This window comes from Strix uralensis, chromosome 8 (genome assembly GCF_047716275.1).
Source record: "Strix uralensis isolate ZFMK-TIS-50842 chromosome 8, bStrUra1, whole genome shotgun sequence".
Classification (NCBI taxonomy): Eukaryota; Metazoa; Chordata; class Aves; order Strigiformes; family Strigidae; genus Strix; species Strix uralensis.
Window position 1 is genome coordinate 29,962,293 of NC_133979.1, and position 27,569 is coordinate 29,989,861.

The 27,569-nt window shown below is 43.2% G+C and overlaps 1 protein-coding gene across 5 annotated transcripts; it reads left to right on the plus strand.

The window, feature by feature from the left end:
* Positions 1–798: 798 nt before the first annotated feature.
* On the plus strand, positions 799–26,855 carry KLHL20 (kelch like family member 20). 5 transcript variants are annotated; one of them, XM_074876923.1, is made up of 13 exons: positions 799–932; positions 3,144–3,204; positions 10,556–11,129; positions 15,445–15,603; positions 16,764–16,858; positions 18,040–18,155; positions 18,487–18,670; positions 19,864–20,007; positions 20,204–20,337; positions 20,954–21,162; positions 22,775–22,881; positions 24,923–25,003; positions 25,088–26,855. In XM_074876923.1, exons 2-13 carry the CDS (start codon positions 3,182–3,184, stop codon positions 25,116–25,118), a joined length of 1,857 nt encoding a protein of 618 aa, XP_074733024.1. In that variant the 5' UTR covers positions 799–932; positions 3,144–3,181; the 3' UTR covers positions 25,119–26,855. The 5 variants fall into 5 exon arrangements, with proteins under 5 accessions (XP_074733024.1, XP_074733022.1, XP_074733025.1 ...); XM_074876921.1 differs by having other exon boundaries at positions 800–942; XM_074876922.1 differs by lacking the exon at positions 799–932 and adding an exon at positions 1,158–1,847.
* Positions 26,856–27,569: the final 714 nt, after the last annotated feature.

Consider the following 27,569-nt stretch of genomic DNA (forward strand, 5'->3'; position numbering starts at 1 on the left):
CCAGACTAAACAACCCCAGTTCCCTCAGCCGCTCCTCGTACGACATGTGCTCCAGACCCTTCACCAGCTTTGTTGCCCTTCTCTGGACACTCTCAAGCAATTCAATGGCCTTTCTGTAGTAGCCAGGATACCGTTGGCCTTCTTGGCCACCTGGGCACACTGCTGGCTCATGTTCAGCCGGCTGTCAATCAACACCCCCAGGTCCCTCTCTGACTGGCAGCTCTCCAGCCACTCCTCCCCAAGCCTGTAGCGGTGCTGGGGGTTGTTGTGGCCCAAGTGCAGCACCCGGTATTTGGCCTTATTGAAGCTCATCCAGTTGGCCTTAGCCCATCGCTCCAGCCTGTCCAGGTCTCTCTGCAGAGCCTCCCTACCCTCGAGCAGATCAACACTCCCACCCAACTTGGTGTCCTCTGCAAACTTAAAGAGACGCGCGGCCGCGAGCCCTGGCTCGGATTCGGGGGCAGGTCTGTGAGCCTCGGTGCAGGGATGCCACGGCTGTCGGCTGCTCCCCCCCGGGAATGACCGAGTTCGGTGTGTGCGCTTGTCGACTCGGTCCCGGGGGACGTGACCCACGGGGCCCTGGCCATGGAGCGGCAACCGGCACCTCGCTAGGCCACGGGGCCCCATCGAGACCCTCTCCAGCACGGGGGCTGGGGCACCCCGCCACGGCTCTGCCCCGGGCGGGCGGCGGGCCGGAGCAAAGCAGGCCGCGCCAGGGGCCTGCGGCGGGCCCGGGCCGCGGCCGGAGGGCGGTGCGGGGCGGGGGCGGAAGGGGCGGGCGCGGCCCGGCGCGCGGCGGCGGCGGTTGGCGGGGCCGGACCGTTTCCTGCTGCTGAGGAGGGGCCCGGCGGGGTGGGCTCGGCGCGGCTGCTGCGGGACCGCGGCTCGGCGGCGACCCCGCACCCGGCGTCAGCGAGCGAACGACTGAGAGAGTGAGCGAGGGTCCGTCCATCCGTCGTGCGCCGGTGGGCACGGGGTCGGCTTCCCGGGGCGGCGAGCGGCCGCCCGCTCGCTGCGGCGAGGGGCTGCCGGCCGACCCCGTCGCCCCCGCCGGTGCGGCGGCGGCTCGGGCGCGCTGCACTGCCCTGCCCGGGTGCCGCCGGGGTGGCGGGGCAGGGCCGCCGGCGGCGGCGGCGTGTGTCGCGCCGGCCCGGGAGGCCGCCGGGACGCGGCGCCCAGCGCGGCCTGGGCCCTCCGCTCCCGGGGACGAGGGGCGGGGGCGCGGCGGCCTGGGGGAGCGCGCCCGGCTCCTCGGCTCGGCTCCTCGGCTCGGCGGCTCGGCTCGGTCTCCTCCGGCGGGTCGGGGGTCCGCGGCCCTGCCCGCCGCTTGCGCTCGGTTGGCGACGGGCCCTGGGCTGCCGGCGTGAGGGCTGCAGGGGCAGGAGGGGAGCGGTGGCCGTCCCGCGGGGACAGCCCCGCGCCTCGGAGAACTCGCTTGTGCCTGCGGGTGCTCCGGAGCCAGTGCCGCGTTTTGCTGGGAAAACCGTCGTTCCACCCAGTTGCTGCTCCGCGGAGAACACTAAATCGAGGACCCCGGACAGAAATGTCTTCCTTTTTTTTTTTTTCTTTTTTTTTTTTCCTCACGACTTTTAACGTGGATTTTGAAGGGATTAAATCGGATGCGATGAGGGGGCTAAGAATAGCATCGTCCACGTTTCCCAGCACGTGCAAAGTGCTCTGAAGGGGTTTCGCGTGTGTTGTACCGTTGCGGAGATGCTACTTGGCAGTGGGGCACCTGCTGTTGGCCGCGGTGGCGGGCCGGGAGGCTGGCTTCGCCAGGACACCCCCGCTGCTGCGGAGAGGCTGATCGGGGAGAGGCTGGGCAGTCACAGCGCGGATTTAAATCGGTATGCGATGCCCTAACCGGGAGGAATTGGCTTGCTTTATTTGCAGGAAAGTAAGAACCTGAGTAATTTGCAACTGTGGCAGACAGCAAGTCTGAGCTTATTCTTCATTAATTGGCTAAGTGCTCTGTTTGTGTTTCTGTGATAATGTGCCTAGAGAATGTTGCATATAAAATAAGGTGCCTTTTCATGTAGCCAAATAAAACTATAGCCATTTTGTAACTTAATTTCAATTGTGCCAAAAATATTTTGTGGTTGGACTCAAGGCTCCAGTCTGACAATCACAGTCTTCCAAAACCGATTTTATTCTTCCTAAATTTAAGTATTTCTATTTTAAATGCTACTTCTGTTTATTTTAAGAGTTATTCAGTCTCATTCTGTCATTGCTTTTCCTATAGTTTCACTGGTTTCCCACTTCTCACTTCATTTCTGGATGGGAAGAAGTCTGTGAATATAAATATGGAAGCAGAACACCCTTCTGTTCTTCTAATATGTATCAAAAAGTTAGGCTTACTGCTTTAATTAGTGATTGAATTAAATTTATTCCTAATTGAATAGTCATTAAAAATGAAATCGGGCCGAGTGATGCTCTTGTAAAAAGGGCTAATCTACATTAGAATTAGAAGTTAGTGGTTGAATATGGAAGGCCTGTGCAGTTTGCAACTGTTGTTCCTCTCGGAAAATGAGTATTTGGAGTGGAAGTGTAGTGAGCATCAGGCAGCATCATTAATCTTTGCAGATGTAATACCATTATTAGCATCCTTCTTACCTCTGGGGCACATAGTTATCTTCAATTTCCAGACACAAGTTTTATCTTAGATCAAATTCTGGCTCTGCAGTGTAGCTGTTGAGCAGCACTGTGCTGTTTATTAGGTGCCAGCCTGCCTTAAATCTCTGGTAAATGTATGAGGGAGAGATACCTCCTGGCTCTGGGCAAGGAGTGAGAGCAAGCACGCTGTTACTTGAGATATTTTTTTCCTTTGGTATTTTAAGGATTTGGGGAGGCAGACAGTTTACTGACTTTATGATGTGTGTGTTCTACTTGTCTAAAGAATCATTATGCAGCTGTAGTGAAATTACTTTTAAAGATGATGATATTTTCTTCTGGTTTATTCTCTGCAATCCAGACATTGTTAATCTAGGCTGTGAATTTTATAGCTGGGTAAGAGCTTGAAGGCATTTTAGTACATGGATGTGGTCAGTTCTGTTGTCCTAGAGTCAGACTGAAGATAGGAAAGAAGGTTCTCTTGCTTCAGAATATCACCCTTTTTTTTTTTTTTTTCTTTTCTCTTGGATCAGGTCTTGAAGCGTAGGGTGAAGGTTTCTCTTCACGGTGCATGGACGGAAAGCCAATGCGCAGGTAAGATATGAAAAACAATTGTCCTTCTCTTATCCAAATATGATAAATCATGTGAGTTGGTTTCATAAGTGCCTGGACCATAAAATGTTGTTTCTGGTTTTTTTTTTTTAAAAAGGCCTGGCTAGGAGAATTAGAATATAAAGCATTCGTCTTTAGTCCTTACTTAAATGTATTTAATTTTCATTATTTACAAGACCAGATGTCTCTAAACGAATATGCTGTTAGGAAGACAAGTTATAATTCTCCATCCCCACTTCCTACTTCCCCCGTTTACTATCATATTTAAAATCCAGTATTTAATTACTTAAGTATTCAAATTGTGTGAAAGAAACTGCTGGGAATAAATTTAAACTTGATTTCTAAGGGGCGTTATTCTTCCCTTAACTAAAGGAGTTTATCCCTTTTGATGGGGTGAGGTCTTGGGTGAAAAGGAGATTTCCTTTTCTAATTATGGATGCCAGCTGCCTCAGTTCTAATGAGCTGAAGATGAAGCTGAAGTTTAACTCAGGGGAGTTCTTGTTGTGGTTATGTCAGAAACACTATCTGGTTTATAGAGAAAAAATTGTCACAGTAAATCAGCACAATGACAGGTTGGCAAACAGGATTGTCTGCTAGTTCTAGTTGCTTTTCACTATCCAATGTCAATCCCATGGCAAAACTTACCAGCAGATAAATTTCTGTATGTGATACAGCCTGTGTGGAAGCAAAGTTTCCTGAAGTTCTACACCTCCAAATGAAGTAAAAAGAACTCATGCAGATTGCTTAGTCTGTCTGCACTCTTTAGGATGTTGAAAGTGGGGAACCTTTGTTACTGATAATTCTGTAAACAGTCACGTAAGAAAAGCCGAAGAATTTTAACCATAGATTGATACGTGGAGCACTTCTAACTATAGCATTTGCAGAAACCATTAGCCTGGGTTCTGTGTTGTGGAAGGAGGTAAGAAATAAATAGTCATTTAAACCCTTGAAGAGTGGCACTACGTTGTTTAATTAAATGAACCCCTCAAGCACAACAAAAAAACTGTGCCGCTGCTTCAGTTAAGCTAATGAGTAAACCTTGGGACATGATATGGGCATCACTGGAGCTATGTATTGTTCAATATTTTTGCCAAGATAAATGTGGTTTAGACAATGAGGAGCCGTATGTGACTTTTACAGTGAGCTCCTTTTTCTCCAAGACGGATTAAGTAGCATATGAACTCTCTTCCATCTTAGTCTTCTACAATGGAGACTTAAATCTTAAGCAATGTAAAACCACAGCTTTTCAGGTTCTTATATTGTATTCTAGTTCTCAAAATGTTTTTGCAAAATGACATAATATTGCTGACTAGCTTGGCTTGTGTTCTTGTTTTCTCTCTACTTTATTTTTCATGTTCCTAACGGAAAAATAAAGGGTCTAAATTTATTTTTGTCTTCTGTTTTCTGCATGTCGACTTGAGGCAGAGAATTAAAGTGCTGAAGTTTCTATGTCATCTGTGGGGTTTTGGCCTTCGACTTGCTATCACGGAAGTTCTGTCTGCCACTTAAACTGGGTAGTTTTAGTGGTGGGCAGCATCACAGGGCTGAAGAATTAGAGGTTTTCTACTGTGGTGCTGATCCTGGCACTTCAGGCTTTTTTTTTTTTAAATTTTATTTGGATAATGGATGCAGACCAGACCTTTCAGTACCTTTTGTTTTCCCTCCCTCTCTGGCAAGCCAGGGTAGAACATGGATAACATGTTTGACATAGTTACATGGCTTTACTTTTGAACTAACCTTTCAGCTCATCTCTGTGCCTGGATGTATTGTGTTGCTGTGGTCTAGCCTGACAAGTGTGGCTCTGTCGTGAGCTGTGGACTTCAGTTCTTGATAGGCTTGCATGTTTTAGGGGCCTCTGTGTGGATTGTTAAAATTTCTGTTTGTTATTCTGCTGTGTGTCTTAGCAGAAAATTATAAAAGGTTCCCAATTGGATTTCAGGCTCACAGATTTTCCAATGAAGTCCAGCTAAGCAGATGGCAGAGCACTTCCTTTTATCCTTTTACTCAGGGCTCTGCAGCCGTTTTAACACCACATGTGAGAGTCCTGTTAGACACTGCAAGAAAAGAGGAGTGAGACTTGGTCAGTACTGTTAGTTAGTAAACATGGTGAGTTGGTATCAAGTGTGTACAGCATTCAGAGGATGGGAAATACAATTTGAGCAGGAAAGGAATTGCAGCTATTCCTGTCAAGGTTATAGTAGAGAAAATGCATTGATGTTCAAACAGGATTTATTCTGCATTAGAAATGAAGTGACAGTTAGGGCAGACTATTCTTTCTCACTGTCAGGGAGCAGCAAGAGAACATTGTTTTGCTGAAGGTAAAAGCAAGGCAGAGGGGACCTCTCCAGTGAAGGGCATAGTCCCACAGTACCCGAGCAAGGAGGGCAGAGCAGAGCTGATAACTGAGTCAGTCAAGAGTCCAGTACTCATCAGGCAAGTCTGTAGTGATGAGGAAGGGCTGAGGTTAAGCCAAGAAGCTACCTCAGCAGATCAGTGTCATGGGGTACACAGCCAGGTGCAGATGTGCTTTTGTCATAGCTCAAGCCAGGCACAAGGGCTTGAGCAGCTCCCAGGCAAAGTGGGGAGGCCCAGCCTGCTCTTTCTCATGCAGTGGTGCTGTATCAGAGATGGCTCAAGCACAGCCAGACCCTGCTGAGGGAGGGAAGCTGCAGGTCCTGATGGTGCACTTGGGGCCCTTGTATGCCCTCACGAAGTTAACCAGTTGCTTGGACATAGCTCTTGCCCAAGACAAACTGCAAAAGGCTTTGGAAGGTTTTGGAAAACTCCAGCAGTAATGACCTCATTTTTCAGAGTATGGACATCCTCATTCTTGGTGAAACTGAGTTCTGGGCTTTGTCAGTGAAAAACTAAACAATGTAAATAGGGACATACACACCAGATCCTTGTTGTTTTCCTTTTGAGTAATGTAAAATAATACTGCAGTCAGATTTATCTGTTTATATAACTCAACTTCATTGAGATCGTATATTTGCTGGCTAGGTAAGAAGAGGAATCAGGGGTATTTTTACTAATAATCGGACTTTTCACTAACTAATTCCTAGGGTATTGATTGCCACAGTAAAGCATTTCCATTGATTTAGTTGACAGTGTTGTGGTGGTCACTTCTGTTGCTGAAGGTATCACCTTTGGCTGGGCCAAATCAAAGATCTTTGTTCTCCAGTTCTGTAACAAGTATAGGAAATACTTTGTGTATGCATTAAATTCAAAGAAAGGCATTGACAGAAATTGCTGCAGGTTTGGTGTGTTATTTTCATTTGCTACTAAAATCTATTGCTACTGAAATCCACCAGAGCAATGTATGATTTTGGACTTCAGTCAATGTTTTGAGTCGTGAGACTTGTTGTGTTTTGTAAGTCTTAGGTCAGCTTGTTGTTTTCTGGTGAACTGTGTTAAAACTTGCTTGTAATCTCATGCTAAAACATACATTATCTTAAACAAAAAAATGCAGGCAACTGACTTCAAAGTTAAGAAGCTCTATGACACTGTTGGAGAGAATTTTTTCTTAGGTATGTGTTATTAGCTATTTTTTTGAACTTTGAAAGAAGCTGCTATAAACTCTAAGGATGCCTGTGTTAATGAATAAAGTTTTGGGAACTGGCATAGCTGAATAAAATGGAGGCAGAGCAGCTTATTTATTTAGCTGACTTGGTGCTGCAGACTGCCTGTGTTCCCATTTGTACTTTTTCAGCAGTGTGCTACAAAAACTGATCCTTTGTCAGCCCTTTCTTAATCCCATTGTATTTGCTGATTTCCCCAGCCCTGCATTTTGATGGAAGCTAATCCCAGAATATCTGCATAGTTGAGTGTGAATCTTTTATCCTTGCATACACGTTTCCTCTCCGATCCTCAACCCTTCTTAATCACCCTGAGTATTCAGGAGCAGCTCTTAGCTTTGGGGGGGTGGGGGGAGGCAGCTAGCCTGCCATGTGAGAATCAAGTGCTGCCTTCTGTCTTTCACACCTCTAAGATACTGACTCATCATTTCATTCTCTATGCATACATATGCATAATGCACACATAATGCAGTTAAATTATTATCCTCGTGGAGACACATGCCATCAGACGGTGTCCTTTTAATTCACACTTCTGTGCCTGTGTATAGCAGCAACCCACAGTGCTTAACATCAAGCATCTGGTTTGATCCAGTATGGAAATTCCCAAGCCCATTGATTACTAGCTTCTGCATTACCTGGAGATAAGTTATGGATGAATCAGGAGTGCTAATTTGATTGTTACTCTTTTTTCCATCCATTCAATTTTCTTCAATCATTAACCAGCACTTTCTCCTCCTGGAGGAAGGAGGCTGGATACACTGCAGGCACTCAGATAAATGCTGATGGAACAATGCAGGAATGCCTCCAGTTCTTACGAACCAGACTCCTTTCCAGTTAATTTAAAGGCGTGTTCAGCAGAGTCTCGTTTGGGCAGAAAAACCCTATTCTGTCCTGGCTAAGAAAGACTAGGACTGAATCTGCCTGAATCTGGGCGACTAATCACATGGCATAAGATGGTCTACCCCGTTGCTCTGTGTCAGCAAAGAGTCTTGGGTGGTGGGATTGACAAGGTACACTGTATTCCTTGTGGCTACATAGCCTTATTCTAATCTTTTAGTATTTAGAATCTGTGCCAGTCTGAAAAGCTGTTTGAGATCTGTTTTAGGGCTGGTTTCAGTGGGGGTTATCTTTGAGGAAAGCCTGCAGGTGTAACACAGGGGTTCTGCTTTCCCAAAGGAGGTTCTGTCCTGGGCATAGGCTGTCTCTTGTGATTACCCATGTAAAATGGGTTTTTATTTTAAAAATGCTTTTTCTGTGCTTAGATGCTTTGACTGACAGCCCGGTCAAGACAAACTGTCCAAAATTATTACAGTAGCATGTGTCTTAATAGGGTTTTTTTATTTTTTCTCTCTCAGGGATTGGTTTGACATAGCTTGAAACCCTTGATGCACAATAAAATCCATTTGACTTGCTTAGCAAGAGCTAGACTCTACAGGGGAATTTTTGTCACCACCTTTCTCCATCTCTTGGTAGAGGAATTAAATGATTTACCCTCTCGCCTTAACTGCTAAGGAGTATGAAAGGAAGCCAATTAGGTAAATTAATCTTTAGCCAAGGTTTCTTGGGGTTTTTGTGGGGGTACCATTAAACTTAGTTTGCGTATGCTGCTGTGAGAAGAGGTTGGCTGCATTGTTTGTGGGGAAGTTGGCAGAGCTTTGAAAATGGTTGTCAAACCCACAAGGTGAATTTGGGTTGTGAGGGACAAGAGTGGGTGGAGGAGAGTGAGAGGCAGTATAACAGCAGAAGGATTTGTCAGAGGTGTCAGAAAAGGAAAACGGTGATGGATATAAAAAAGATGGAGTAGGGGTAAAAAAATGAGGCATTTAAGGTGCAGAGGCTGAACAGGAGCAAGCAGCAAAACCCAGAGGGGAGACCCAGCTGGATCTGTGTAACTAAGATATGAGGAAGAGGTAATGGTCTGAAACATCTGAATATGATGATCAAGGAGAGGGTGCGGGGGGAATGGGAAAACAGGCTAAGATGCAAGTGAATAATTCGAACTGCTGCAAAGAGACTGGTTTCCCTGTGGTTAGAAAGTGCATTTGACATAATAATGAGAGGAAAAGATGTGAGTTATTTTTTTTTAATTCTTCAAGCATGCTGCAAAATACTTTGAGCAATGGCAAAGCAAAGTTGGATTTCTTTTCAACTCTTAATATGAACAAAATGTGAGTTAGTGACAGCTCACAAACGCCAGTGTACCAGAGAAGCTGGTAATGGATAGCATGTATTAGGTCTTTCAGTATGTCTCCAACAGCCGGTGCACTTGCTGGATAATTCATAGTCATCAGTATTCTGATACTTTGCTCAGTATCCTTTAATTGCTCTAAGTGATGGTTTTCTTTGAAGTGGGGATAGTTTCCTGTATTTTCTTTATTTTCATAGTAATTGATATGTCACTGGTGATGATGCATCTTTTTTAATAATTGTGCCTATGATGTGACAGAAATTCACATATGCTTGAAAGATGCCAAATGGAGTCTCAGTTACATGTGCACTGATCTGCTTATTTAGTCCAATTGCTGAAAATAGAGTTGTGTTTAATTCTTCTTGTTTAGCACTGATTTTTCAGTCATAATATGATAGTGAAGCCTGGGGTGTAGGCAGACATCGCTGCGAAGTGAGGTATGAGATGTGTCATCTTGGTTCATCCCTGCAGAACTGCAGAAGGGCTGGGGGCAATACTGTGTTCCCGTTCTCTCGAGTTAGTAGCATACATGGTGTGAAACGTGATTTGTCAGCATTGTCATGCTGCTGTGCAGAGGGGTATTGCACTTAAGCTGCAGCAGAGCTGACATCTGCTCAGGGATTCAAGAGATAAAGGAAAGGTACCTGAAGTTTGTAAAGAAGGACAGCAGATAGCTAGAACGTTGCATGTGGAGCTGGGAAGATAGTATGTTTTTCCTACTCTGTGCCAGAAACTTGGTTTATATATTCTCAAGTGGTTCCTTATCTCTGAAATTGCAATCTTGACTTTTTCTTCCGTTTTTGGTAGGCCAATAGTGGTGGGTACTTTGATTGCTTTGACTTTTTCCTGATTGATCTGATAATCCCGATTGCCTTCTGCAGTTCTTACTCTGCCATTCCTGGGAAAGATTAACCTTCTTTTGAAATGTGTCAGGGAAGGTAGATTGAGTCAGCAGCCTCCAGGTGATGATTAAGTGGATATTCTGTGAACCTGAAAGATACTCATGGTAGGCTGCAGGCCATCTGAAGTTACTGAAGTCTGTGTGACAGTGTGTTCAGATATCAGTGATGAGTGACCCTATCAAAAATGTAGGTAGAAGAACAGAGAAGTTTGGTTAAATCATGCAGTTGGAATTCTTTGCAGTAGAAATCCATCTCCAGCTCTGTCAAAGAAAACTCAAGTGACAATGGGCAAGTCAGCTAATCTTCTCTGCTTTGAGTCACTCTGTGAAATGGGGATAATACTTCTCTACCACACAAGGCTATTACGAAGTTCAGTTAATAAATATGTATGTGTAGTTGGGTATTACAGCAGTGTGTCATAGAAAGGATATAAAAATAGGTATAAATATAAGCCTGTTGCAAGTTGGCATTTGTTTACTTCTAGGTGCGCTCAGGTTTGAGACAGATTCCTCTTTCATGTGGTCATGTGCTTGTTTCCACATTCCAGCATGGAGTTACAGGCGCTGCTGGCTTAGCACTCATCATCAGTGCGAGCTGTAGAGCTTTGGCTGGCAGTGGGTGATAGATTAGTTGATGATGGCCCTATCTTATGGCTTCCTCCGCTGCAGGTGTACCAGTACTCGACCAGGAGAGACCGGAATGGATGTGACTAGCCGTTGCACACTCGGAGATCCTAACAAACTGCCAGAAGGGGTGCCGCAGCCTGCTCGCATGCCCTACATCTCTGACAAGCACCCTCGACAAACTTTGGAAGTCATCAATCTTCTTCGGAAGCATCGGGAGTTGTGCGATGTGGTGCTAGTAGTCGGTGCGAAGAAGATCTACGCCCACAGGGTGATTCTGTCAGCCTGCAGCCCTTACTTCCGAGCCATGTTCACTGGGGAGCTGGCAGAGTCTAGGCAGACAGAAGTGGTGATCAGAGACATCGACGAAAGGGCCATGGAACTGCTGATTGACTTTGCATACACCTCTCAGATCACTGTGGAAGAAGGAAATGTCCAGACCTTGTTGCCAGCTGCTTGCCTTCTCCAGCTGGCCGAGATCCAGGAGGCCTGCTGCGAGTTCCTTAAGAGACAGTTGGACCCGTCCAATTGCCTGGGCATCCGAGCTTTTGCTGACACTCACTCGTGCCGTGAACTGCTGAGGATTGCTGACAAGTTCACACAGCATAACTTCCAGGAGGTAAGATGCTAGTGTGCTGGAGTCATGGTGTAAAATGTGTGAACGTGTCCTGGGAGAGCTTTCAGCAGCTCTCATTTTGTGCTTCTTTCCAAATCCTGCCTTTACATCTGCTGTGTGCCCTAATAGTGATGGGTGCCAGCCGTTAGGTGGGGGAGAAAGAGGGAAGAGGTACTTGTGGGACTGTGTACTGGTGGTTTGTATATGATCCATAGGATTTCTTCTCTTAAAGTTGTGTGGCACGTGCTACGTGGAAGACAAGGCTGCAGGTGTAGTTGGAGTCTGGCATTGAATCTGATGTGGCTGCACAATGTTGTGATGTTCCACTCCCCTTTCAGAAGTGTTCTGAATTTGACATGGTTGGAGGGGAGACGGGTGTTAAAGTAAGGACAGTATATCAATAGAACCAAAAAAAAATTGATGTTGGGTTTAGGGATTGGAAAAGTAGATGTATGGGGGAGCATACAGCTGCCTCAATGGAGTCTTCAATTCCCTTCCTGTAGCAGAACTAGGCTTTTGCATCTGTTACGCAGCAGAAGTTGTTTGAAAGTAATGCAGATGTGTAACTTTGTAGCTGACCTTTATGAACTCAAGTGCCTGCCTTTGTTAATTCTTCCTAGATGATTTTTTGGGGAAAAAAAATTGCCAGCAACTGGTTCAGGGAAGGATCAGCATAATAATGCAAGGATTCTGTGAGCAGTAGTCTGAGAAGAGGGGGTCTTTACTTAACTATTACACCCAGATGCTAAAAGGAGCCCAACACATAAGTGGTGTCTTTCTTGAGCCCTGATTGGAAGGGTAAAAATTTGCTTATGTTTTGGAAGCAGCTACTCTCTAGGAGTGTGCTTGGCATGAAAGTCTGTTCCCCTGCTAGAGAGATGTGTTTCTTACCTCTTCCAGAAACTTCACTCTTCCGTCCCTTGGAACAGGTAGCCTGCTGCGGAGAAATCTCCTTTTTCCACCTGCTTCACAGATAGATCCTTTCCAAAGGGAGAAACTCCAGTATTGACTCCTGATGCTAATTTAGCTTCCCCAGAGAAGCAGCAGTATGTAAGTGCTGTGATTGATTGCAGCTTGCCGACTTTTTTCCCTGCAGGAAACAGATTTGAATTGTATTAATTTCAGTCAGGTAGTACTTAAGAAAAATATGAGCAGAAGCAAACACAATGGAACTTGACTCTTGCACATGTTGAAGTCAATATTTGGTATCTAACTGTAGACACAAGACATCAGTTTGCTCTAAAAGTTGCAATTAAATACATCTTTCTTAACACTAAAGACTAGAAAATAGAATTTGCTGTTTAAGATGAGAGCTTGTTTTTTGTAGAATGTGGTGATTTCCCAAAAGTCATGTTTTAGCTGGCCATTTCATGTGCTCTGTGCTTGCTCTGCATTTCTTTTCTTCTGCATATTTTTTTGGGAGCAGGATGGTAACCAGATGGTCGTTTATTTTCAGTGCTTGGTCGTTTTAATGGTTAGATCTGTGCTGCTCTTGTTATTACATGAGTAGGGCATGCTTACAAGCCTCTAAATAACTTTTTAACAGCGTAACAATTTTGGTTTTAAATGTTTTAGCATTAATACATGCAGCTGGCTGTTAAGAGCTGCTTGCTATGGGGTTCTTTTCTTTTGCAGTCCCTTGAAGACAGCTTTGTCTTCCTTATCCCTGTTAAAGCACACAGACACAAAAGTTTTGGACTCGAGAAAACATTCTCCTTCTCAAAGATGATGCAAATTATAATTGACTTAACTGAATCATGGCCTCTGGAAAACAATTGCTTAGATTGGAGCACTATTTCTTTGGTCTGGGCAGGTTTTGGTATCCCTTTCAGTGCCCTGGGAGTTTTGCAGCTCTTCATCCTTAACGATCACTTCTTTTGCTTCTCTGCAGGCAGTCTTAGTGGTGCTGCTTGTTGGGACTGTATTCTGTTCTGCCGTTATTTTCTGCCTGGAGAGTGGATTGGTTGTCCTGGTGGAAGTCAATGATTCGGCTGTTTAGTCATCCTCCATGGTGGAGGCTGAGAACTGATAAAAAATGTGCCTTCCTCTGCAGAGGCTGTATGGTCATCATTCCTCCAAACTGAAAAAAGAAATGAGATGGGGATTTCCTGAATGGCAATGTAAAATATTAAGCACTAGGCATCAGGCCAACCCATGCAGTTACTTTGAATGCAGTTTGAATTGCTTCATGTCCTCTGCTGTGCTAACCTCTAGTTCTATTAATTTTTATGTGTATTGCTGCATTACATCATTAACTTCTTGGTAAAATGTTTTTCCAAGTTTTCCATTCCCCTCAATTTAATTTGTTGCCTAAAACCCCTAGTGAATCTTGTGCATGTAATGTGAAATGGTTCTATTAACAACTCTGCTGTACAGGAACAGCCTTCGTATTTTTTTGTTTCATCTCTGACATCTGTGTGAAGGGAAAAAATATACCTAAGGATGAACAACTTGTACTTTCTATCAACAGACAAAAATTGCACTCCATATTGTATACTCTGACACTTATTCTATCTGTTTGTAAAAGCAGTAATGCATATAAATACTGTAGAGGAAATGAAGCCCATCCAATTCTTCTTTAGTAAGCAAGTCAAATAGACCATTAGTATTAGTCAGGTAATTATTAGTGTCCTGATAATTAAGCCAAAATAAGCTAAAGCATTTTAAATAATTATTTGTTTTACTGTGTAAACTAACAAGTTGCCTAGTAGTAATAACTTGGTTTGCAGAAGTGCTTCCAGAACTTTGAGTTTTGTGAGGCCATCTATGCAAATGGGTTTTCTGAGGGTGGGAGGGAGAGTCTGGGTGACTATCCTTAACTCATTAACTTCCAGAGCCTCTGTTTTCAGAGTCTGAGGCTGCATTTACAAACTGTCAGGGTAAAGTTTAGACATAAGCTAGTCTATGTAGATGGGAGGGAGACTATGGAAAAATGCTGATAAAAGTCTTTAATGACCAACCCAGTTCTTACTCCAAGGCTGAAGAAGTGTGTGGGCTAACCTTTTGTGGCTCTTACTGCCTCTGAAAGCCCATGGGATCCAAAATCAAAGTCTGGTAACTGATCTCATTGTCTGTTGTGTTCTATTTTCATAATATTTTCTGTTGTCGGTAACTTGGCAATTTTTGCGTATTTATTCAGAGCTCTTAAGTAGTTTCTTTAGGTAATTAAAAGGACTGCACAGCTGACTGCTGAGGTGATCCTGTCAAAGAATATATTTTTCCTTAATTTATGCTGCAAATCATAAAGTCAGTCATGGAATTCTAATGTGGTCGCAAATGATAAGGACAAGCCAATATTCAGGTGTTTTTCTGTCACTGAATCTCTCAGATTACAGGCTACAAACTGGGAATGCTTGTAGGGAAGCCAAGCTGGCAGTTACCAATCAAACCATTTCTGCAGTTCTCTTTATTTTGATTCTTGCACCTTTCCTATCTACCTGGTATCTGTGCAGAAGACATGGTTGAGCGTGAGCTCTGTAACCTCTCAAGGCAATTGCAAACTGACTCACATGTACTCTGTGGTGTGAGCACTCCTCCAGTGGCTGCTATCTTGGGTACTGAAGGAATTAATGTGTTTGCAGATTGTCAGTGGCTTGAATTTTACAAGAGATCAGTCCTTAGGGCCTTAGGAGGCTCTGATTCCCTCTTAAGTGCATCTGGACTTGTGCAAGCTCTATGTATATATTTAGAGCAAATGAAGGAGGCAGGATCAAATGAGTCCATCTCCCTCTCCTGAAGTATTTTCTGTTCTGCCAGAAATCGGCATTCAGGAAGACTTTCTATGGTCTCTATGATGCCTCTGGTAACCTGTTTCTGAGACTTATTTTTGTGCTCTGTTTTGGATTTCTTGTGAATAGAGCCTCTATTTTGATACCACTTTTCAGTCACGTATTTATCACCTATGCAACATTTTTATTTCTGCTTTATATATTAGACATGGCGAACAAGGAACTGATTTTTAAAGAAAGGCTTTGCTTTTCCTACATTTTTGAAACCTGATCAGTGTGTCCTGTGGCTTAACCCTTTAAAAGTGTCCTACAAAAAAACTTTGTGTAAAATCTTCTTTCACTTGCATCCCCATCTAAAAGTGTCTTTGTGTTGCTAGGGACTGCATTCTGCTCTGTGCAGAAAACCCTTCACATGTGTTGATGTCAAAACTGATGGGTATTTGGCACTTAACTGGATCAGCCCATTAGACTCTAATTCAAGTGGACTGTTTCCCCTTTAGAATTGCACTGAAGTGCTGGAGTGGTGAATGGCTCTGGTGCTTTGGCCGCTGTCCTTACTTTCTTTTTGTTTTTTCTTTCCATTTAACCAGGTAATGGAGAGTGAGGAATTCATGCTGCTTCCTGCCAATCAGCTCATAGACATTATATCCAGTGATGAGTTAAATGTTCGCAGTGAAGAGCAGGTGTTCAATGCGGTGATGGCCTGGGTGAAATACAGCATTCAGGAAAGAAGACCCCAGCTGCCACAGGTAATCTTGAGCACAGTAACACCTGAGACCGCTTTATCTGGGGGAAGAGTAATGAGGGCTGATGGTGGTGCCACAGCAGTGTCACAGTTCTGAATGGATGCAAAGCCACAGTAATTCTCTCTGACTTCCACCTGTGTTATGCGGCTTGCGCTTTCCTTTCGTCTAGGCTGGAAGGTGCACTGTCTAGAGCCTTCAATAGGGGCTTTGTTGAATTATTTCCAGGTAGGACTTGCCAAACTAGATCACTCCAGTAGTCTGCCCAGACAAACCTGCCTGCATTGCTTTGAGTGTTGTATAAAAAACATAGTGGATAAAAAAAGCTTGTCTTCATTTGTGGTGTATCTTTAAGCTCTGCTTTTTGATTTATGCCTCAGCCCTCATGATCTTATACTGGAGCTTGTCAGAATGGTTTTGTTGAAACACAATGCTTCATCTGAGCCAAGCCACTTCACAGAGAAGTACCCATTCTGACAAAGCTGTCAGCCGGAAAGCCTCTGAAGTCTCAGGGTTTCTGATCAAAAGAAGTGAGAGCCAGTCTGCCTGCCTCAGTGTTTCTGCTTTGGAAATAGATGTTAAATGCAACTTTATTTAGTGGAAAGCTTTTGGGAATTGTTTTAAATAAACCAAACCAGAAAAACCTGCTGTTCTTAAGGTAGGTCTTAATGCTCTTAGAACTGTTTGCCTTTTTAGGCCCCTCTGTTTATACATGCTTGTGCCTCTAAATTCTAAACCATTGTGAAAGGCATGTTATTTGTTATTGTTCATTTACTGCACAATACCACTCACATTTAAGAGAGCTAAATGGTTGATAAAACTTTTAACTAAACTAGTGTTTCAGTCAAATGTATTAACATCCGTAATTTTTTAAAAGTTTTCAATTGTGACCTGATTTTCAGCTGTTAATAGATCCAGTGGATTGTCTTCTTTTAAAGACTGTTTTTTGCTGAGTATCTGAATTGGTATATCGAAAAGGGAAAGGTGCTGTAAGATGAGCTGTGTTTAACTAAAATGCCAGGGTTGGGATATGTAAATGACCATGTGTGTTTCCCAGAGAAATTATTAACTCTTTATAAAAATTTGTTAGCCACTATTGTTTTCCATTTGGCTTCTTGCATCTCTGTGGGTGTATGTGGTTTACCTTTATATGTTTTGTGTTTTAGGTCCTGCAGCATGTCCGCCTACCGCTGCTGAGTCCCAAGTTTCTTGTGGGTACAGTGGGTTCTGATCCGCTTATTAAGAGCGATGAGGAATGCCGGTAAATCTCACTGATTTACAGAATTGGGTTTCATTGTATTTGCATCTGTTCCCTAAAACTGTGCTGATTTGTCGGTGGTAAATGGGTGATATCTCACAATTTCCTCTTTTGCAACTGGGAGGAGGAGAGAGGCAAGAAAATTTTCTATTTGCATAATAGTCAACAGAGTGCCCTAGAAGTGTGTTTTGTTCTTTTAAGTTTTCAGTGAAATGGGGAACTTTGCACAGTTTGACTGTTGGTAAAATTCCCTTCAGTGTATTGTTTTCCATTTTGCCTTTTTTGTTTCTCTAGTCATGGCCTTTCATTACAGCTTACCACTTGCATGGCATTGATGATCTCATTAGGACTTAAAGTAGTTTTTCTATATGAAAAGTCTGCACAACTGAATCAGACTCCAGGATTAGAGTCTGCTATTTCCCACAGTGCTAGTGCAGGGAAACTGTCATTTCCTCCTCTTACAGTATGAGTCTCACCTTTCTGGTTCTAAGAAGTTCTATAAAGCACACAATTTCTATTGTGCTTAATGTAAAAAAGTTCAGGGGTTAGGCTAAACTGTTCTCTTCCTGAATAAACATTGATACTGGGGGAATTCCACATTTCTAGAGGGAAGGAGGACTTTTTTTTTCTTTTTTGTTTTATTCAAGGGTTTGGAATATTAGGATTAGTCCAGGTGGCAAGTCATGAATGGATGGACAGTGTGAGCTGGCCAGAGCTGATGGAGAAAATAATCATCAGAAGGGTACTATCTCCATCTATTGGTCATGTGTGTGTATTATGTATTTGTGTGCTTTTCAACTCCTCTTTTGTTCCTAGACAAAACAACTGATTGTTAAGTTTTAGCTTGAGGCAGACTGGGTTTTTCTTTTTCTGCACAGTAAGTCTGACAAATCTCTTGTCAGAGTTTTTATCAGTCTTTATAGCAAGCAATATCTATTACTAACTCTGGCCAAATATTGATACTGGTCTACTGCTGTCACTGTGTAAATGACTTGTAAACAATTGATGAGTATTTAGGTGACAGTGTATGTTTTAACTAGAGCTATTCATGCACTTAGGTGATTTGTGAATACCTGAAGTGCATGACTAGTGTTGACTGCTCTTGCCATCAGTTTTGATTTGTACCTCTCCTGAGACTGGAATCAGGTGAACTTTGGGAATTAATATTTTCCTGTCTTGCACAGGGATCTAGTGGATGAAGCTAAAAACTATCTGCTGTTGCCCCAAGAGCGGCCACTGATGCAGGGACCAAGAACTAGACCACGCAAACCCATCCGCTGTGGGGAAGTGCTCTTTGCAGGTATGTATAGCTCCTGCTAGCTTAGGCCAGGAGACTCCAAGTCTGGGTGTTCTGGTGGTAGTGTTCCCGTAAAGCCAATCTTCACAACGTATTTCTGACGTTACCTGTGCAGTAATATTTGGAGGTTTGAGTTAATTTACACTTTCTTACTTGGGTGATTTCTTTGGTGCTGTAAACACCACAGTACTTCCAAACTTGTATTACTCCTCAGAGTTGGGGCTACTGGGTTAAGGCTGACAAAGTCTGGAGGGAATATTTATACCAGGTGCACATACAGTATGTGAGCTCAGTGTGTTGTTATGACACTATTTCTTGTGTTTGGTTCCTACAGTGGGGGGCTGGTGTAGTGGGGATGCAATTTCCAGTGTCGAGCGCTATGACCCACAAACCAATGAGTGGCGGATGGTGGCTTCCATGAGCAAAAGACGCTGTGGCGTTGGAGTCAGTGTTCTGGATGACCTCCTCTATGCTGTGGGAGGCCATGATGGTTCCTCTTATCTTAACAGTGTAGAAAGGTAGGTCTCCATAAGGCCAGTGTGCAAAATGTTAACTCTGAATGTTTAAACCTGGGTGCAGCCTCTTAAAAATGAGTTCATTTTGCCAGCTGTGTTCTTCCTCTGCTGAAAATCTGAAATTTATATTAACATGTTATCTACATATTCTCCTCCCTTGCGTACCCCTTCAATATTGTGTTGGCTTACTGCTGAACTAGGACTTCATGCATAACAGCTTGTGTCATGTTATCCCCAGCTTAATGAGACAAGATGTAGCCTTTGGTATAAGGAAGGCATAAATAAGAGATGGGTCTGGGTATAATTGATGGGAGGAGTGATGATCCTGGATAACCTTCTTCGCAATTGCTGGTTTGTTTTTAGCGTTGTTGAGGAAGGTGACGTTACAGTAAGCATTTCTTAGCTGTTGAGGGAAAGATCATGGAATTTTATTGCGGAGGGGTAACTAGAGAATTAAGGAACCTTGGCACTTATACAGAAGAAGGAAAATAGGTCGGTTTTAGACCTGTGAAAGACTTAAACAAGCTTTACCAGGCTTCCTGTTTCTGAGAGCTGCATATGGCAATCCCCATGCCTAAAAGCCACGTGACTCAAGCACTCCTAGTACTCTGAATCTCATCCCTGTAACAAATCCAATGAGCTATACAAATATCTCCTTCCTCCTCAAGCCTCCCCTTCTTCCCATATATCTCCCTGCATACTCCCAGCTTCCCAAATCATGACCCTAGCTTTACATGTCCCATGTCCTGCACTTTTCTGCTGTGCACCATATTTCCTAGTCTCTGGATTCCCAAGTCCATCTGGTTCCGTCATTTTTTTTTTTATCTTGAAGTGCAATTCCCAGTGTTGGCTGAGTTCTTGTGTGAAGTGCAGAGAACATACAGCAGAGTAACTCTGGCTGCTGCTCTTTGCGTAGATGGAAGTTACCATGTCAGCCGGTCCCTGGTAGCCTGCTCTCTTATGAACCTGAACCTTTGATCTTCAGTTTGAATCATCTCAATTAGCAGTTTGAACATCCCTGGAAAAACATGTGTTGGATGCATTATATCACTTCAGGGGTTTTATCCAACTTACAAAATAGCTGTGTTGCAGTTCAAGCTCCAGATAGGCATGTTTCGCTGCCTTAGTAGTTCCCAAGCATGGGAGAGGTTGAAGCATACCTAGACAAGCAATTTGTGCTGTTTGTGTTTTTCTAGGTATGATCCAAAGACCAATCAGTGGAGCAGTGATGTAGCACCCACCAGTACCTGCAGGACCAGTGTTGGAGTAGCAGTTCTTGGAGGCTACCTCTACGCTGTGGGTGGCCAGGATGGTGTCTCTTGTCTCAACATTGTGGAAAGGTACTTTTTAATTAAAAAATAAAAGTGGGGCACAGGGAGAAGAGAGTGTCTTAGAAAGTGCACGTGAGCTGGAGAAGAGGTAAGTACTGTACAAATCTTATGGGGATTTTTGTTTGGAGAGAATAAGGTCAGTCTTCCTGTCCCTTTGTGAACATGTCAATGCTTTACTAAGCTTCCGTGTTCATTTTTTTGCCAGGTATGATCCCAAAGAAAACAAATGGACTCGAGTGGCTTCCATGAGCACCAGGCGCCTGGGAGTTGCAGTGGCTGTGCTAGGGGGCTTCCTCTATGCTGTGGGAGGTTCTGATGGAACTTCTCCTCTCAATACTGGTATGTCTTTTGCTGTCCCTTAATTGCAGTCAGCACTTGTCATGGTCTTGTTTGTCCATAGTGTCCCCGGATGGCTGTTGAGTATCTTAATGATCAGTTCATAGTGTTTTTTTCTTCTTTAAATGTGATTTTTTCCATACAGTAATTCATTCTCCAGACTTGTGAGCCCCATTACCTGGTTGTGTGTGGTTTTTTTCTTTCTTGATGCTGCATTTGGCAGTGTGTCCTGAATACAGTACTTTGATCAGTTGCATAACAGTTGTAAGCATGTCTTTCTTCCTGCAGTAGTTCTTTTCTGCTGTAGGAAGGAAGGTGCCAAAGGTAAAACTGCTGCAAGCTGGTAGTGCAGGTCAGTTCATAGCATTGCCAGTTCCTCCTTGAGTGAAGATGCTGAATGTGATTGACTGTGTAGGGTGGAGACAGGAGAGATAATAGTAAGCAATCTATAGAAGAAAAGCGTAAGAGTGAGAGATGACAAACTGGTTCATTGTATTTTTGGTGTGTGGAAATTGTAGTGTCTTTACAGATTGAGCAGTACTTTGGATGCAGGTTCAAAAGTGCTAACCCCCACTGCCTGCCAACCCTGTTGTCCAAAGATGTGTCATTTCCTCTGCAGTGGAACGCTACAATCCCCAGGAGAACCGCTGGCACACAATTGCACCCATGGGGACAAGGAGGAAGCACCTGGGCTGTGCGGTATACCAAGACATGATATATGCTGTGGGAGGCAGAGATGATACAACAGAGCTCAGCAGTGCTGAGAGATACAACCCTCGAACCAATCAGTGGTCTCCTGTCGTGGCCATGACATCCCGCCGGAGTGGAGTGAGTTTGGCTTGGTTTGCTTGTCCATATGTAATCACATGGTGAGAGCATAGGGGAGAGGGTCATCTTGTGAGGTTTTTTTCTCTTGCTTCCTCTGTACCTTCACCTCTCTTCTTGTGTTTGTGAAAAATCAAAGCTCTTTAGCAAGACTAGAGAATGAAGTGGTAGATGTCATGCCACAGACAGCTGTTTAACATGCCTGAAGGTGGGGAAATGGAGTCAAATTTGAGGGTCTTTTTTAATAATTTTAGTCCCTTATATGGAGTTAACCGTGTGGGCCTGAAACAGAGGCGTTCTTTAGGTTTTGATTTGGTGATGTAGCCATGCTTGGTATGATACACTGTTAGAGAACACTGTCAAAATTAGTACCTGAGTCTCTTTGGATGAATTAGGAGGTCAACATACATACTTGCCCAGAAGAAGGAGCTGGGAAATGGTGCAAGCACTAGTGTTTAGATGCAAACTTCTGGCAAAGTCTTTTCATTGCCTTGGGATGTATGTGGGAAGAGGGTTTCTGGGCTTTCACTTAGTATGTTGCTTCTCTTCACTGAATCCTGTGAGTATGGGGAGTGACAGCATGTTCTCATCAACTGCTAATCTTCCTGCTTTCTGTAGACATGTGAACAAAAGATTAACATAGTATTTAAAGTAGTCATCGTATTTGGGCAGATGCAAATGCTATGAATATTTATCATTGGATACTGGATTATATAGTAAAGAGTGGATTAATTCTGTCTGTCTGCTAGTATTCCGGTGTCTGGTGAGGCATGTATGAATCATAATTTGAGCAACTACTGGTTTTGGAGGCAAGAGAATATATATTTCCATCTTCAAAGCATATAGTATACTGTCCAACACTGTCCTTTTTAGTTACTGATTAGGCATTGACTTTTCATGAGCTGCTTCTCTATTTGCTTTCTGTAGAAAATGCTAAACACATGCATCTGTATCTGCAGACCTCCTGAGTTTTCGAACTTCCTCAAAGCCAAAACAAGGACCGTTTTGCATTGTGTTCTTGTCGTCTCTTTTCTGTTATGCCACAAGATGTTTTCACTGGAAGTGGTCTTCCTAAACCACAGAACTGTTTGAGATTTCAGTGATTTTGTGCTTTAACAGAAAGGCTGGAGGCCAAGGTGCTTACAGATGGTCCAAGCCCCAGCCTGAGAGGAGCAAGCCCGGGCTTACATATGGTTCTCGCAGTTTAAGCAAGTGTTCCAGGCTGTAGGCTTGTAGATATTCTGGTGCACGCATGTCACACTTGGTGGAGAATTCAGTCCAGGACATAATAAGTTTTGGCTGATAAAGGCTTAGGTTCTTAGGTGCCTATTATCATTCAAGCAGTTCTAGTTCTTGTAGCTGGTAACAAGGGGAACCTTCTGCTTTTTCTTTAAGAGGTTCTCTGTTTTGAGATAACTTTTCATGTCTACTTATTTTTTAGGCTTTTATTTGTCCTTTTTCCCCCCGAAAAAAAACCCCTACTGCAGACTGTCTTTCACCAAACATGGTTATTAAATCCTTTTATTAATATTTTAATTTTAACCCTTCTTTTCATGACCTGTCTCTTCAGGACATCCCAGCTAAGTAGCTGCTATCTGTGGTGGTTGTTTTGCAGGTTGGCCTCGCTGTGGTGAATGGACAGCTGATGGCAGTGGGTGGTTTTGATGGCACAACGTACTTGAAGACCATTGAGGTGTTTGATCCAGATGCTAACACATGGAGGTAACTTAAGTTTGTGAAACAATCAAATAGTGATCTCCAGCTGGAGCTGCTGCCACCCAGCTGGAGTTGTCCCAGCCAAACTAAAATGTGCCCTACACCATAGCAAAGAACTTGGGTGTGGTAGTCAGCATAACATTCACATTGTGGCTTGTTGGCTTGCTTGAAAGTGTGAGAAAGATAATAACATTTTGAAAAATAACCCAATATGCCATTGATCTATGGCACCCCTATGTCTATGACTGTGGCAGTTGAGAAACATTTTCTTGCAGATTTCTGGTGGAATTCCAGCCACTGACTCCATTTTAAGTAAAATGGGACTGAGTTTTCCGTAGTGTTTTCTATCTGAGTATCCCAACAGATTTAACCAACACTTAACGAATAAAGTCTCATGGCATCTTTTGCAGGTAGGAAAATGGTGCATAGGTAGGTTATTGAGTCCTAGAGAAAATAAATGATTTAGCAGGCTTGTTGGGTAGCAAGCAAAAGGTCATACAAAACCTAGTTTGGTTAAAGTGCTCTCTTGAACACAACAAAAATGGACCACATTGAGAGAGATACACCCCTTCTGTTTATTTTGGGCTGAGTCTCTTCTGCTTCCCCATAAAACTAAGCTTGCCCTTAGCAGAAGGAACTCACAGTCATGATGTAGAATTCGGCCTACTCATTTTTTGCTTTCAAGCTGAGGCTCTGATTTCCAGATCCTTTTGGAGGAGCTGAAACAGAACACTGTGAGCATATGATGTTCTTCCTCTTTAAATCTGCAAGACAGCAATTAGAAGAATTTCAGCCAATCTGCAGGCTGAGAGAAATAATGTGAAATAAATGATCAGAACCACGTACTGAGCAGAAAGGCTATTTCTCCTATTTCTTTTCTAGTCATAACTACACTTGAAAGCAATTGCCTGTGTATTCATTCCCAAATCTAATTAGTATTAAATTTCAAGCTCTTATCTGTATTCTTGCTGCTTTAGTAATCTGGCAGGGGTGGGGAATAGAAAGAAATTAATGTCCTTATTCCTCCAGCCTAGTAACACTAGTAGATTAACCCTTTCCCTATGAGATAAGCTGTCATAAGCAGCAGTGGAGGAACTTCCCCTTGTTTGAGTTATGGACGATGCCTTTTGAACTGCTTAAAAAACCCAGTTGAGTAGAGAGTAATACCTACTTCATATTCCTTAGCTGAATGGTGTCACCTAACTCCAGTGACATTAACAGTAGTAAGATGTCTAGAGTTAGGAGTTACTGCCTGGGCTAGCATTCACAGAAGAGAGGTTGTTCAAGGTACTAGCTTGTGGGTTTTTTCTTCTACTGTGTTTGATATAGCTGATCAACATCCGTGGTCTTCTCTTTGTTTGCTGAACTTCTTTCTCAGTGAACGACTTTATTTGTGTAGCCTGACAGAGAAATGCTTTCAATGCAACTTGGGTTTAACGAATTGCATTGGCAGGAGTTGTTTGAAGAACTTTCTTCTCCTGTTTCTGCCAGCAGACTTCAGTGGCACAGAGGGGAATATGCAGCTGAAGTGAGTAGGATGCTGGAGTCTATAGGGATCAGATTTCCATGTGAAATACAGGCACCGTTTCAGTAACATATTTTGGAGAAACAGATGGTGCTTGGGATGTGTTACATCTTGGTTGGATCAGCTGAATTTAGGGTATTAGAAATATAAAATAGTTGAATTGTAAGTAGCAAACCTATCCTTGCTCTTGTGTTATCCAGAATGTAGCCCAAGGTCAGTTACAGCCTGCAAAGTTCTTTTATCTTTCACGTTACCAGATGGGGGAAAGCAAATGATTATTTGAGTAACAGAAAACTGCAATGTCAAAACAAGAAGCAGTGCCTGTTTTGAGAGAGGCATGAGCAAATACAGCTGTTTACCTTGGAAGTATGTATGATGACTGCTACTCAGCTCGTCACTTGTCCGCTTTAACCAGAGGTTAATAATGGTGTAATTGTGCTCACAAGGGCTGGTTCAGTCTTTCCCATGGTATCTCCAAGAAGGAGCTGAACCGGTGTGACCACTGAAATCTTGTCTTTGCAGGTTGTATGGTGGGATGAACTATCGGCGGCTGGGAGGAGGAGTAGGTGTTATCAAAATGACACACTGTGAATCTCATATATGGTAAGCATCAAGAGGGAGGGAGACCCCTTGGTTCTCATTCCTACAAAAACTGAAGAGACTTGTTGACACTGGACCTCTTTGCAGCTCTAGTATGCACGGTCTAGATCCAATGTAACTCTTTGCCGGTGACTCTTTCTATGGAATTATAAAAATGACTTCTGTGAGAGTGTGCCCAATGGGAGACCACGTTGTCAGACTCCAGGGAACCGCTGGACAAAAGTAGAGGTGTTGCTTATGTCCGTATTTTTTCTAAATAGTCTACATTTTTGAATAAACCAAACTGTAAAAGTTATTGTAGCGTAAACAATGCTGATGTAGAGACTACATGCTATGCTGGGAGTCTGGCAAGGAGGAGGGTTTCCTGCTTTCCCTCCTGCTGTGTGAGCAGTGGATGTGGCAGCTGTGTGGTGGGCGAAAGAGGAAAGTGATACAGAAAACATTGCTTTTGCCTTATTTACAGAGAGCTTCAAAAAAGTACTTGACCTGCAAGGTGCCACCTTTGCACAGAAGCTTTTCTGTGCACAGAGTATATTTATTTTTTCATTTAATTTGTACCATGTATTTTCTTTGTATCGCTCACAGCGATAATTCCAGCTTTTTATATACATATATATGTGTGCATATATATATGTATTTTATATATATATGTATATGCGTGTGCGATTTGAGTTTTGACAAGCTGGTGGTTCGGGCAGGGCTGTGTCCTGCCAGCTATTGTGGTTCCAACCCTTGTGGTATGTTTTAGGGTCTCTTAGAGTACAGGAGAGCTATGAGGATGGGTGCCCTGAGTATCTTTTCAGTCTTGCTGGAGGCAAGAAGTAGAACTGGAACTCTCATCTATCGACTGAATCAGTGAAGTGCCCAAAAAGGGTGAGAGTGAAAAGGATTTCAAATGATGCCTTTTTACTGTACAGTGTATGGTACAAAATTTCAGCTTTTGTCTCTCCCCTCCCCTGCATATGAACCTGGAAACAACTAGTTGTTGCTTACTTATGAAAACCTTTTTCTCATGTTGCCTGCTAGATATCAGTTCTTGTCTGAAGCTGGGATGCAGGTATTGTCTGTTAATTCTGACTGGCCTAGATCAACACTCACTTCTCAGGTTCTCGCTAGAACAGCAGACCCACAGCCAGCTCCTGCTGAAAAAAGCTTTAGACCAGCATCATGTTAGCTGCCCTCCTGCCCCTTGTCTGTGTCCTTAGAATTCTTGTTGTAAAACACTGACCATGATGAGATGGTACCCTCTCTTTCAGTGATTTTTTATGCACTTTGCCTGTGTTGGTTTAGAGCAGGGAAAGGTATGAGGCTCATTAAAGAGTTTGGAGGGGAGGGACTGTTTTCTGGCACTGTGAGTAACTGTCATGTTTAAGTGACTGTGGAGGCACCTGGGGTAGGGGGAGAGGAACGAGGGACTCTAGATTCAAAGGTTCTGATAGGTTTGTACTGTAATTTCTATCTAGTATGAAAGAATGCCCTTTTGCACCTGATAATAACTTTGGACCTTACTAAATCTGATTTTAAAAGAGGAAGAGGACTGTAAATTCTTGAGATGAAAAAGGCAGTGCTGACATCTTAAGTTCTTTAACTTCATAGTTTGATTCATGTAACTCAGATTTTAATGTGCTTGAATATAGTAAAAATTACATTAATAAATGGGTCATTAAAATTTTTTTTAAAGCCCCTTTTCCCCTAAAGGTTGGTATTCTTGTGTTTACATATGAAGATCATTTGCACCTTTACAAGGAAAACAAGTATTCTGTAAACAAATGTTTACATGTATCATTTATGCTTTTTTCTAGCATGAGTAACTTGTATAAATAGTGCTATCTTAATAAATTTCTTCTATGCTGTTCTTCGTTTGTTCCTTTGGGTGAAAGCGGTCTACTATGCTTTTGTATAGTTTGTGTGGTATATTTTGCAGGTACCAGTCCAAGCAAAACTGGATAAAAACTCTGCTGTTTAGTGTTACCCTCAATTGCTTAGAAGCACAACATTCAGGACCAGCTTTTTCTGGAAGAAAGCATCTGCACTATCTGGCTAGATCTAGCTCTGTTCATGTGACTGCAGTTGCTGATGAGGGCTATACCCCAATTTGCAGATAAGCATGTAAAAAAGAGGAGTAGCTTTTCATTCCAGCAATACCTTACAGCTAGGCTCTAGTAGATACCACACATACATAGCAAAGCATCGTACTTGAAAGCTGAGTATGTCTGTAGTTCATACTCATATTCCACTGGAGTTACACATGCTGTTAGTCTGTGTTAAGGCAAGGAAGAAATTAAAATGGGCTATATGGCATTTAGTTTTTTAGAAATTATTTATGCAAATTTCTTGGAAAGAGCTGAGCATTAGATTTAAATCTTAAGTCATGGGTGTAACAGTCCTGTTTTCAAATCAAATACAGGTGCCAGTTATGTCAGACCTCCTATTCCTGCTTTACCCAGTGTTCCTCTGAATCGAGATAGCAAGCTTTGTCTAAGATGTTTCATAAAGGAAACTAAAGCACCAGAAGTGATAGTTTAAATAGCTGCTGAGCTGTCAAGACCTTCAGAAGATTGCTTAGCTG

Coding starts and splice junctions, on each gene's coding strand:
- KLHL20 (XM_074876923.1), top strand. CDS start 3,182: ATGGACGGAAAGCCAATGCGCAG. Junction 16,859..18,039: donor AAGAGCGATGAGGAATGCCG/GTAAATCTCACT, acceptor TGTCTTGCACAG/GGATCTAGTGGATGAAGCTA. Junction 18,156..18,486: donor TGGGGAAGTGCTCTTTGCAG/GTATGTATAGCT, acceptor TGGTTCCTACAG/TGGGGGGCTGGTGTAGTGGG.